General features: G+C 42.0%; 1 protein-coding gene across 1 annotated transcript in view; it reads right to left on the reverse strand.

Moving 5' to 3' along the window:
• The window catches only part of PGM1 (phosphoglucomutase 1), a 63,071-nt gene that overhangs the window by 1,019 nt on the left and 48,308 nt on the right, over window positions 1-13,744 (reverse strand). Inside the window, exons 8-10 of the mRNA XM_047085131.1 lie at window positions 8,411-8,546; window positions 4,934-5,117; window positions 2,071-2,205 (exon numbers count right to left, since the gene is read on the reverse strand). Coding sequence (XP_046941087.1) covers window positions 2,071-2,205; window positions 4,934-5,117; window positions 8,411-8,546 — 455 coding nt within the window. The remainder of the gene's footprint in view (window positions 1-2,070; window positions 2,206-4,933; window positions 5,118-8,410; window positions 8,547-13,744) is intronic.

The following is a 13,744-nucleotide window of genomic DNA, read 5'->3' on the forward strand; positions in this document are numbered from 1 at the left end:
TCAATGTTCTCTTTCTTACCTGGAACAATGGTGCTTCTGCTTCCATTTCTGCATCCTCTAATTTGTTTCCTACACTGTACCCAAAGAGATCTTTTCAAAATGCAACAACACTACCCTCCCATCTACCTCTCACTTGTGGGGGGGGGGGTGGCAGAGGGAGAAGAGAATTTTACTGTTACAGAATAATATAAATATCTTATAAATATTATTTATAAATATAAATATTATTCAATATTTTTTAAATTAAAAAATATATTTATCTAGCTAAACTGCCCATTTTACAGATGAGGAAACTGATATTCAAAAAGATGAAGCGATTTCATCAAATGACTCAATGGCAGAGCCAACAGTAGTTCATTTCCTACTGCCTACTGTTGCTTTCCCTAATCTTAATTTCCACCAACTCATTATTCCTGGGTGAAGGCAACAGAAGCAACTTCACATGCTGACCACACTACTTGCCATTCCCCCTGGGGCTCCCACAGTCCCAGAAAGTGTTGAGGCTGAAGCCCAGCAGCTCCAGATTAAGGAAGGCATCTCCTGGCTGGAACAGTGGTACACCTAGGTATTGTGAGCACCTTATACCCTTCAGAGCCTCCCACCTCCCTCCCACTTCCCTCCTACCCCCTGAAGACTATGGTTCAAAGAAACTGATCTTTCATTCATTCTTTGTATCGACCATGTGCCAGGTATTAAGACAAAGAAAACAATTTCCTTCTTCCTTTCCTTTTGCTCTGTCATTCTGTGGGTCTACAATATAGACACCATTGCCTCTGTTAAGTTTTAGGGATACCTATAGCACAACAGAGATCTGGCAGTGATTGAAACTGGAGTCTGGCCACTGTAAAAAATATAAAAGTGAAGCATCCTCTCACCTCCCTCTTTTTGTAATAACAACAACTATCAGAGCCACGGTTTCTCAAAAGCTCATCCTATGTGCCAGGCACAGTATTTATAATTTTGCATCCCTCACCTCCTTAAATCACTATAATGACCGTATGAGGCAGGTAGGATTCTACCAGGAAACCAAAGCTCAGAGCACTGAAATGACTTGCCCACAGACACACAGCTACTCAGGCGGCAAGAACTGAATTTAAAACAAGATCTTTCTAACTCCAAAACTTATGCTCAAAACCGCTATGCCAAGGCTTTCTAAATGAGCTTCCTAGGATTTTAATTAGGTGTCAGAGGAAAAAAGGCTTTGTGGAAAAATAAGCATGGTGAGATGCCACTTAAACAGGTGTCTTCACCATAAGCTTTCTCAGAGCCCTTAAGGCACACTGTGTATTATGTGAGGAAGGGCTTAATGTACCACAGCACTTCCTAAAAATTTTGGCTATGGAACTCTGGTTGGGGGAGCATTTGTCAAGACCAGCGCATGAGGAACAAATGAGGTGAAAGTCCCCTGTGTGCCAGTGCCCCCCCCCTTGGCTCCTCCCCTTGGGTGGCTGTCCTCCAAGTTCTCTGCCCCACCCCTGGCCCCAGAGTCCCTCCTCACTCTGACATACTTCTGGAGACTCTTCAGGTAGGGCTGGGAGCCCAAACCACCAGGCTGCAAGTCTGCAGGTTCTTCCATATAGACCTTTATTTCTGGGTCATGAAACTGTCTGCCCCACCACCTAGCATGTGCTCTGCCAGAACAGGCAATGAGACCAAGCAAAGTGGCAAATGACCAGTGACAGATCAGAACATTGGAGGAGGGGCTGATTTGAAGATTAGTTGTCCTGAATCTGCTGCTTACTGGGCATGTAACCCTATTAACTGCCACTTAACCTTTCTCTGCCTGTTTCTTTATCTGTAGTAGGGGTAATAATAGCGTCTACCTCATTTGAGACTTAAATGAATCAATCCAGTTGGGTAATGGGTTTAAAACAGAGCATGGCAAATAGAAAGTACTGACGTAATTGTTAGCTAGGACTGCTGTTAGGATGTACTGAAGGAGACATGGAGAAAAGTGAGCACACGTGTTTGGCCATTTGAGAAATGGGTTGTGATGACACAGACTCAGTGTAACCTCTATCATTCCCTCCAATAGAAAGAAGTAGCCTGGGCACAAGGTTTGGGCATTACCTGGGGGTCCTGGTAGATCTTGGCAATGTCCTTCTCATAGCTGTCGATATATAGTCGAACGGTGGCCCCTGCACTCCCAGTGCCGCTCAGTCGAAAGATGATGCGAGAACCATCTGCAAAAATGAGCCGCAAGCCCTGGAGAAGAAAAGCAGAGATGTCTTCCCCACATGCTGGAAGGGAAACTGAAGGCTGGCAAATTACAAGGGGTTTGTTTTGGAGATCTAATTTCACCCATACGTGATCAATTGGAGGATTAGATTCTTGATAAATGGCAGCAGTTAAGCCCCACGAGTCTGCCTTGGTCAGCCTGTCACTGCATCCAGCCAAAGGGGGCTAAGCTCATCAGGGGTGGGGGGGTAGAAGCATTCCCAGGGTCAGTGGGAGATCTGACCTGGGGCGCAGGGATGCTGGATGACACAGGCCTGCCCTCCCCACCTCTCCCCACTTCCCTGTAATTTATGGACTAACCATTCCAGTTTGAAGCCTGATAAATAAGTAAACAAATAAGCCACTAGATGCAGAAATCTGATCCCCGGATCAGGAGGAAAACATGGACAGAATGGGCTGAAACCAGAGCAGATGAGATTCCAGACAGATGAGAGGAAGAACTCTTTGCAAAATACTGATGGAGAATCTCAAAGAGAGAACAGGAGGCCCAGATGGCAGAAGCCGGCTCTTCCCAACCTATCAAGCAGGATCCTGTGATCAATCTCCCCACCCATGATGAGGACTCAAAGCCCGGTCCATGTTGGCGCCATGCAGAGCCATGTCCCTGACCCCCTGCTGCCCTCTTTCCCCGCCCTGGCAGCGTCTCTCGTCCTCAACAATCTTCTTGCTTCAGGGGACCTGAGGTTGAAGACTCGGGTAGATACTCTGTGGTGACAGGTAGGAAGGTTTGGCAAGACAGTTATCTGAGAACTCTCTAGTCTTTGTGAGCCTGTCATTCTCCCATACAAAGAAGAACTTTGCATAAAGCCGAAGACCAGCCAGAGGGAAAGACACCGCTCCTCACCTGCTACTGGTCACCCAACCCCATCGAGGGCTTAAATGTGCCATTTAGCAGTGAAGACAGCAGATGAAACGCACACAGTACATTCCTGACTCTGTCGTCACAGGGGGGATACAGCTAACTCCCGTTTACCATATCTTGCTTTCTAGAAACATATCGGGGGCGCCTGGGTGGCGCAGTCGGTTAAGCGTCCGACTTCAGCCAGGTCACGATCTCGCGGGCCGTGAGTTTGAGCCCCGCGTTGGGCTCTGGGCTGATGGCTCGGAGCCTGGAGCCTGCTTCCGATTCTGTGTCTCCCTCTCTCTCTGCCCCTCCCCTGTTCATGCTCTGTTTCTCTCTGTCCCAAAAAAAATAAATAAAAAAAAAAAAACGTTGAAAAAAAAAAAAAATTTTAGAAACATATCGGGTTGGTCTACCCCATCCAGACCTTCAACGTGAAGCTTCTAAATTCTTTTCACTTGATGGCAGATGCTATATCTACTCCACAAGATTCTCCCTCCTACCTGGTCTTTGATCTAAATGCCCAGACTTTCTGATTATAGAATGCAAAGCTGCTGAGTTCCTCCTCACAGAGTGCAGAGCAGCACGTGCACTCATGCTGACACCCTTCAGTTCCCCTCCTCCCTCCTCGCAGGTGCTGGGTACATGGCAGAGTTGGGGTTTACTTTCCCTTAATGCCCACTTTCTCTCTGAAGGCTTCTCTATAAAATCTTCTGCTCTGCTCGGCCATCCCCTGGACCCCACCCTCTCCCTTTCCACAGCCACCCTCTACTCCACCCTGGGCCTCTCTTTCTAATTATCCCAGACATCACTTACAACCATCCACACTGGACCCAGAGTTCTCACAGGGGCTGAAAAGGCATAAGGAAGAAAGCCCACTGTGCTCATATTTTGAGGATGGGAGACTCCTGGCACTGAGGGCCACTGTGACCATGCTCCATCCACCCATCCACTATCTGCTCTCCAGAAAGGCACTAAATCAATCCTGCAGTGCATCTCCTTCAAAGCTGTCAGATGCCTTGACAAGGACCAGGCCAAAAATCTGGGTCTGTCAGGAAAAAGCAAACTGGGGAGCTGTAACAGAATGTTCACCTCCTTTATTATCTCTGTTTCTCAATTATTAGTGGGAAGTCCATCCTGTGACAATAGAACCAGAGGAAACAGGACCCCAGGCCCTAAGTGTTTGTGAGAAGCCTTGAGAAGGGCTGACCTAGCCTGCAGCCTTGGGTCCCTGGCACCCACTGAGGGAAACCCTAACAGCTCTGTCTCCATCCAGACACAGCCCAGGCTCTCAACTGTGATTATCTAGATGAGCACTGCTGTGTTAGGATTGGCTGCGTGTCACATGCTATGGGTAGTAATAGTTAACATTTCTAAGTCTGGAATGCCTCGTCATTTTTTTTTTCTTCTTTTTTTAGAAACTAGAACATACCATAGGAACGTCTATGATAACCACACTCTTGCGGCTGGCATTGTGCTATCATCTCTTGAGAGGAAAAGGGATTGATACTTAAGGCAGTTGTTCACCTTTTCACCTTCAGATTCTAGAGCTTCTTTCTGCACACGCCTTCAACACAATGCCTTACGTGGGATTCTGGAGGCTGTAAAAATCCCTCTGGAGCTGAGGCTAAGAATCCCAGGGGGAGGGCATAGGGAAGTGCATGGAACCAGGGCAAAACCCATTTCCCTACGAGTATGTTTGCATGTTGTGTGTGACCCAGCAGAGAACTGTCAACCCCAGGAAAACAAGGCAGCAAAGGAGAAATGATCGAGGGGCTTTTTTCCTTTTTCTCATGAGATTTCATAGATGAGGCTCTGAGGCCTCTCTCCCAATTCACATAAATCTGCTCCTACCTGATTCCTTGAAATGCTTCCATCCACTGGATCACTGTATTCAAAGTTGTCAATTTTCTCCACAGTGTAAACTTTATCACCCACTGGGAACTGTTTCCCCACGAAGGAGCGATCAGATATCAGGGCCTCCAAGTCCTTCATCATTTTGTTGGCACCCTCAGCTTCCACCTCCTCATAGTCATACCTGCAAGAAGTCACAAAAGGCGGGGCCCCAGGCTGACTTCAGATCACACTAAGTAGATTACCACCTTCTTCATCATTTGTTTGGCTGTCCCCCCAAAACCACCTAACTTCAGAAGAAGCTGGCAAAAGGCTGACCTTGTTCGTCTCTGGGGAGGGAGCAGGTCGGGGATGAAAGGAAGGCTTTGCAGGATTTCAGGAAAGGGTTAGGAGCTTCTGAATAAGCAGAAGACTCCCATCTTGGCTTTTGTACAGAATAAGCTCTCAGAAGCTTCAAAGAAAGGCTTTTGAGAGATTCTATCTAACATTTAATCACCACATCCTGAGGAGGTAGAATTAAATGCAATGTTATCTCTAGAGAACTCTGCATCAAGGAGCATATGACTCAGGCACTTCCCTTCCAAACTCCTAGAGCTCCTTTGGGATAAATGCTGGGCCAGCTCCCAGTCTGGGACCTGCCTGAGGCTGCTGAGATTTTGGCCAAGGAGAGTTCCAGTCTCCACAGGAGCTTCCTAAAGTAAGGCCAAGTTTTCACTGACCAGATGGAAGGAGTCAAACCCTAACTCTTTACATCTGAAACACCTCTGTCCTTTCAGTGAAGGTGGATTCTGGTCCAAAGTGCTTTGGCTTCATCCCCACAGAGGAGGCCTGGTGTGGACACAAAAGGGTCAAAGCAAAAAAAAAAAAAAAAAAAAAAAAAAAAAATCACAAAAGAAATTCTATAACTGTTATTATTACTCCAAGAATTGTTTTGGACTTCTTTCTTATGAGGTTAAAGACTCTTACAGGTGGATTTTCTTGACCTCGTAGCACACACCCTCTTGAGAGAGTTATTTTTTAGAGGCTCAAGACAGCAGAGTCTATATTTATTTGTGATAGTGAAACAAATATGATATGTGTAAGATGACACCTCTGAGACATGAGAAATACTGGGGAATTAAGGCCAACCTGTTCTGGCTCCAGATTCTATGAATCAAGGACAAGAGTCTCCTTAATCTTGAAGTCAGCTCTTTCCCCTAGTTAAAATGATAAACAGCAAGAAATTACAGCCAGGTGTTTGTGCTTTACATCTGTGACCTTTGGGCGTTTGAGGGAAGTGTTCTATAAATCCTAGGCACAGAGGGGTATAATGGAAAGAATCTGGGCTTTGGCCATAGAGCATGCGATGAATCTAGCCCCTATCGGTTACTAACTGTACAGCTATGGGCAAGTTGCTTCATCCCTGAGAATCTCAGCTGCCTTATCAAGAACTGCTTTGAGGCTGATACGAAACAATGCAGCTGAGGCACCTGGCACTTTTGTTAAATAAATGAGGGTACAGTGGAGTCTTAATTAACCATAAATGCAGGTTCTAGGGACTTTATTTGAAATACTTATATAGCAATTATTTGACATTGATAAAAATATGTTAAAATGGTTTTTAGATGGAGACTTTTAACTGGTTCAAGAGTGACCCCTTCCTTCTCCAAACAAACCCTCCTAATCTTATTCCACTCTGGCTACTATTCACTTGTTAACTCATCCATTTATTTATTCAAAGCATATTTACAGGGGCACCCGGGTGGCTCAGGCCATTAAGTGTCCAACTTTGGCTCAGGTCATGATCTTGCAGTTCATAGGTTCGAGCCCTGCATCGGGCTCTGTGCTGACAGCTCAGAGCCTGGAGCCTGCTTTGGATTCTGTGTCTGCCTTTCTCTCTGCCCTTCCCCTGCTCATACTCTGTCTCTCTCAAAAATAAATAAACATTAAAAAAAAAACTCAAAGCGTATTGACAGTGTCACTACAAGTGAGGTGTTTGGTGATACCATGAAGAACAAAAACAGAGATGGTCCTGTCTACATGACACTCTAGGCTCTAGAGTTCATGACTACCATTCTGAATTACCACGTTTTTCTGGTTGTTAGAAAGTAGAGATTCTTGCCTTGGTTTCCAGGTACTGTTCCAGTACCACGTGACAGCTATTGCTTATACCTTCCTCAAACAAATAACTTCAGGAAGACAGCAATGAACTTCTCCAAAGTTGATAAAGGGATTCTGATTAAGGACGCTGAATTGCTTAAGGTTAAATTCTTACTGACTATCCAGAGATCGTGGACTATTCAATCCGTGACATATTTTTTAAATTCTCCAATTTAACTCACCTATTTTATAGAAAAGGCAACTGAGGTCCAATGAAACTACATCTTTGCATTTCTTACATAAACAATTCATCTACTCTCCTTTTTCTCGTATTTCCTATGTAGGAAATATGAGAAATTCTAGGAAAAATTTTGCTAGATTTTTACACTTACCAGGGGAAGGCAAATTGGAATTAGTGAAAAGCACTACTCAAAAAAAAAAAAATAATGCTTTTTAAAAACAGAAGTGTGCATGGCAAAGAAGAATTACTAAGTATTCAAAGTATTTTGTTCACTGCTGAATCCCCAGTGCCTGGAGGAAAGTAGGTACACAGTCAATATTTATTGAATCAATGAAAGAAGTATTGACAGGTATGCAACCTTTGGGGACCTATTTTAATGAGTCAGAAAAGTTGATTTAGACTAGGCATAATTGTTTCCATAATTTCAGAAAAATAAAGTTTCCATACTTTGAGTGCCCCAGAGTTTATAAAACACTTTCTGACTCCTATTTCATTTAACCTACTCAATGGCAGACTGTTATTTCCATTTCTACAAATGTAAGAAATGAGTACAGTTTTCTGTTAGAGAGAGGCTAAGTGACTTCCCAGTGCACTAAGGGGCAGAAATAAAATTCTAATCCGTTCTTCTGAATTCAAATTCAATGCAATTATCATGTCTACCTGCAGGTACATTTAAAATTTTTTTTAATTTTTAAAAATTTTTAAAAACTCTTTAGAGAGAGAGAGCATGCATGAGTGGGGGAGAGGGACAGAGGGGGAGAAAGAGAAACTTAAGCAGACTCCACACTCAGCACACAGCCTGACACAGGCCTCGATCCTATAACACTGGGATCATGACCTGAGCCAAAATCAAGAGTCAGACGCTCAACTGTCTGAGCCACCCAGGCACCCCATACCTGCAGGTACATTTAAAAGGCTTAGAAAACATTCTTTTGAATATGTTAATTAAATTTTTTAAGTCTCATTCTTTATGGCTAACATAAAAGATGTAATTTCTTTGGACGCTGACTGAATTATTTTAAAGTCCTTCAATTTGCAGAGGCTGGATGAACTAGGATTTTATTATCACTTGAGACGGGAAAAAATTTGTACACATGAGAATTCTCTCCGCCCACTTCCCCACCCTACCTCTCTACTCCAGCCAGGCTGTGACTTACCTGGTGAAGAAATTCCGGCCATACTTTTGCCAGTGATCTTTGAGAATGTCCTCCACACTCTGTTTGCGGGTGGCTAGAATGGAGAGCCAAGCAAGGACAGCCCAGAGTCCATCTTTCTCACGGATGTGGTCAGAACCTGGTGGGAGGACAGCAAACAGCTGTGAGAAACGTGATTTCTCTAAAACATTTGGGAACAAACTCAATAATAAACATGTAGACCGAACCAAAACAGTCACACAACTTTACTGAGGAACTTGAATACATACTGAACAAAGTAACATAATATTGAAAAGAAGTTGATGCTTCCCAAAGTAATTTAGATATTTACAGCAAATGCCAATAAATATGTCAGCGGAATAGTTGGTAGAATTTGATATATCATTTATAAAGTATGAATGTGAGCAGAAAAAAAAAATCTTAAACAAATAATGGAAGAACATGGCCATTATAGATAGTCAATAATTAAAAGTCTGGTAGCTTAATGGAACAAAAGAGAGTATTTAGAAAGAGACCCATACACATATGCGACTTGAATATATGATAAAGGTATCACTTCAAGTCTGTAGGAAAAGAATAGATTACTTTTTAAATAATATTTAGGTAACTAAACAGTTGGGGAAAAATTCAGTTTTTTTCCCTATAAAACACTATACCAAAAAGATTTCCAAATGGATTAGATATTCAAATACAAAATTTGAAAAGCTTTAGGGGTGCTTGGGGGGCTAGGTCAGTTAAGCGTCCAGCTCTTGGTTTCAGCTCAGGTCATGATCCCAGGGTCATGGGATTGAGCCCGCATGAGGTTCCACACTTAAGCATGGAGCCTGCTTAAGATTCTCTCCCTCCCTCTGCCCCTCTCCCCCACTCATGCTCTCTCTCAAAAAAACTTGAAAACCTTTAAATCCTAGAAGATACATGTATATATATATATATATATATATATATATATATATATAAAGATACATAGAGATATAGATATAAATATATAATGTAAATAATATAAAATATATATAATATATTTTAAAGTCTTAGGGATAGCAAATACAGGTAAATTCAGAACTCGTAAAGGAAAAAAAAATCTACGTATGTGTCTACTAAAAAAAATTACCATTTCAGGGGCACCTGGGTGGCTCAGTCAGTTAAGTGTCCGACTCTTGATTTTGGCTCAGGTCTTGATCTCACAGTTTGTGAGATCAAGCCTCACACAGGGTTTTGCACTGACAGCCCAGAGCCTCCTTGGGATTCTCTCTCTCCCTCTCTCTCTGCCCCTCCCCAGCTCGTGTGTGCACGCATGCATGCTCCCTCCCTCTCTCTCTCTCTCTCTCTGAAAATACATACATACATATATACATACATACATACAAACAGTTTTTAAAATACATACATACATATATACATACATACATACAAACAGTTTTTAAAATACATACATACATATATACATACATACATACATACAAACAGTTTTGCTGATTTCTATCAGCAAAATCACTATAGATAAAAGTAAAAGGCCATTGGCAAACTTAAAAAAAAACACATCTGCAATATAAAATAGATGTTTAATACATTCAGTATAGAAAAAAAATTATATATTAACAAGAAAAAAGTAAAACCTCAATAGAAATACAGACCAAGGATATAAATAAGCAATTTACCAAAGAACAAATACAGGTACTCAATCACATAAGAAGCTAGCATTAATTTTTTAAAAAAATAAAGTTAAAACCACAATGAGAAACTGCTGCTTGCTTGGCAAATGCCACAGATTTCAAAATGAGAATACCTAGTATCAGGGGACGTTTAAGGGAAATGGGATTCCAGCATGCTGCTACAGGGAAAGGTACAATCTTCTGGAGAGCAATTTAGCAAAAAGTATCAAAGCCTTAAAAATGGACCTACTTGTGGATCCAGCAACTCCAATCTAGGACATCTTTCTTTAACCAACAGAGATTTGGTTAAATCAACTGTGGCACATCTGTCCCCTTCTGAGGTACTTGCTAAAATCTTTCTGAAACCAGCAAGTTGTTTCCTCTGTATGTGTTCTGGAGACCCTTTCCAAGAGCCCGATGTGGGACACAAGTCTCCTTTTTAGACTTTAACTTCCTTATTCTAAAACAAAACAAACCAAAACAAAACAAAACGCCACTCACAGATATTAAGTGCTACTTTCTGACTTCTGAATAGGACTCAATACAATCCCTCTCTGATGGTGCTTTGCATATTATCATGCCTTGAATTCTTTATGTGCCTGTCTGTCCTTGATTTCCCACTGAGGTTTATTCTTAAAAACTCAGAGTATCTCACAATGCTAACTATGTAGTAGGCATGAATATCCTTCCCCTTTTCATCCTTTTAGACTCAACTCAAATGTCCTCTCCTCTCTGGGACTAGTTGCCAGCTTCCCTAGGCAGTTATGAGCTACTTTCTCTTTCTTCTCCTATAGCGACCTGCTCAAAACCTCTGCTGTGGGACATACTCCTTGCTAATCTATTTATGAGCCTTTCACCCCACTTTTCCTGTATATCCTAGAGACATCTCTTATTTATCCTTAAAACTAAGTCTGGTGACTAGCACAGCACATGGAATAGGTAAATAACTGTGAAGGAGTGCATGAATGAGTTAATTAATTAATCTACTCCAATACTTTCTCTTTCTCCTTTAGGATCATAAAAACACACAACTTTTTTTTTTTCCCCCAAAGATCTTCTCTTCAATAAGATAACCACTTTTAGAAACAACAGTTTTCAGAACCCGGATGCTGACAAAACCGGAGATACTAGGCAATACTTTTAGCGCTTTATGTAACAAATTTTTCATTTACCTAATTTTATTATCTATGGACTTTTATTCGCCTGTATTGCTATTTCAAGGAACAGAAATTAGCTCTCTGGCCCTCACAGAATTTGCAAATGATGTTATGGTAATTGCTCACCCTGAGCAGCAAGATTTTGGCAGCTTCCCCTATACATTTAGAATTCATGACAAAAGTATACAGCTTTGCAATTATTTGTCTGTGCTTCCAGGGGTATTTTTCTTCCTTCCTTTTCTTTTCCTTATTTATTTAGTTATTTATTTAGGCTAGCCTAAAAGCATAGGGTTCCTTTGTGCTTTTCCTGTTCTAAGTAAATAAAATAAAATCTAAAAATCTTACCCAACTCTTTAGTTATTTGGAGATAACTAAATGACATACCTAATATTATCAACAAAATATCTGCCTTTGATAACATACACAATTATTGTATTCCATTTGCACGCTCCCTGGTCTTTCTGGAAATTCTGACTACTCTCATTAATCACATTTATCTAATCAAAACTCTAGGTAACTCTATGGGGTGCCTGGGTGGCTCAGTTGGTTAAATGTCTGACTTCAGCTCAGGTCATAATCTCACAGTTCATGGATTCGAGCCCCACATTGAACTCTGTGCTGACAGCTCAGAGCCTGGAACCTGATTCAGATTCTATGTCTCCCTCTCTCTCTCTGCCCCTCCCCCTCTGGCAATCTGTCTCTCTGTCTCTCAAAAATAAATACATGTTAAAAAAAATTTTTTTTTTAAATACATAACTCTAAGTAACTCTAATGCTCAGAAAATCTGGGCACATTCATTTTCTTTAGGGTTCTAATGAATGATGACAAGCTCCTAGTGAAAAAAAAAGACAATGATGTGTGGGTGGGTATGCAGGTGTGTGTGTTTCTAAAGCTGTTGCTTTTGCAGTCATGGAGGTTATATTTCAATGGAAAATGCTTTATATTTAAGAGTCACAAAACCAGAATCTGAAACACTGCTACTTATTAGCTGTTTGAATTTGAACAAGTCACATAACATTTCTGAGCCTCAGTTTCTTTGTACAATGGGGATAATGTCACCTTTCTCACACAATTGTAAGACTTTAGTGTGACAGAAAGTAGCACTGGTCTATGAACTGTTGAATACTATATAAATAAATGCAAAATACCATCATGGATAAGGGAAAAATAAAAAACTTTTGGGGAAAATGAGTGCTTTCCACTACCTTATTAAGTTTTCAAAAATGTCTCTTAACTCCATACTGGTGAATAAAATGGAATAGAACCCAATATGCTTTTTTCTCTGGGCAATGGGATCACAGTGTTTTTCTCTTCTTCCTTATCTAATTTTCCGATTATGAATGTGAGTTACTGGTATCATTTGTTTCATTTTTAAAAAAGTAAATGAAGCCAAGCTCCCACAATTGTGAGACAAGGGAAACACCACCGGCAAGCACCACTAGTCCTCGCTGACACAAAAGCAGTGGTGGGTCTCTTTGTATTTGGTCCAGCTCAGAGACCAACTGAGTGCATGGGAATTCTGCCCCTTCAGCATCTTCAAACACCTGTCACTTAACTTCGGCCTAATCAGCACCTTGTGATAAGTATAAATTCAGCTCAGTCAGAGCGGACTCCGGGTTTCGGCCAAGAAAAATGTCAACCCTTGCCGAGCGAGCCAAAAGCTAACAGTTTAGGGATTAGGTTCCATCTACCAGTATAGGCATCTCAGGAGTGCTGGGCTCCTCCTGCTTCTGGCTGGTGATGGGTCTGAGGACGGGGAAGCGGCAAATAAAAAAGAGCTACGTGGAATTGTATGAAAACACATGCATATGTCTCCTGTCTCTCTGTACTTCTCTCTGCCCATCTTTATCTCCCCTTTGGTCTTCTATACACGCTATTTTCTCTGCCTGAAAATTTCCACTCCAAACATACCTATCAGCTTGGCTAACATTGCCTGCAATGACTTTCAACTTCCCCCCAAACCAGGATGCCGTTCTTGTTGCCCTTCAGGCTCACCTCTAGTCTACCATACCGTGTCTGTTCTTACCCTACCTGGACTATGAGTTGTATCCCTAGCTGGTGCCTGGTACATAGCCAGTTCTCAGTAAGGGTTTGCCCAAAGAATGCTCAGACCCCCGTTGACTGGATGGGAGGTTCAGCAGACCTGCTCCATCTTGTCTTTTTTATGGCACAAATGAATTTACTCTGAAAGGGCTGCTAAGCTGCTCAGGAAGCCACTTCCAGATTGCTTGAGCCTTTGGGGGCTCTCCTCCAGCAGCCCACAGACTTTCCATTTAGCAAGTAACCCTCTTCTGCCTTGTGACTGTCCCTGGAACTATTTCCTTTGGGGGAATATAGTAAGTACCTGACAGGCAGGAACTGTGTCTTAACCCAAACTCCATTTTATGCTCAACGAATATGAATCAGTGCCTATCATGTTCCAAGTCCAAGGAAAATACCAAGATGCATAAGACATGTTACTTGCCCTCACAAATAAGCACAGACATACAGGTGAGGGAAATAGACATGCAGGTAATAGTGTAACTGAGTTA

This window comes from Lynx rufus, unplaced genomic scaffold, assembly GCF_022079265.1.
Source record: "Lynx rufus isolate CCGP_SWC_20201006 ecotype Redwood Valley unplaced genomic scaffold, mLynRuf1.p SCAF_2, whole genome shotgun sequence".
NCBI classification, from domain to species: domain Eukaryota; kingdom Metazoa; phylum Chordata; class Mammalia; order Carnivora; family Felidae; genus Lynx; species Lynx rufus.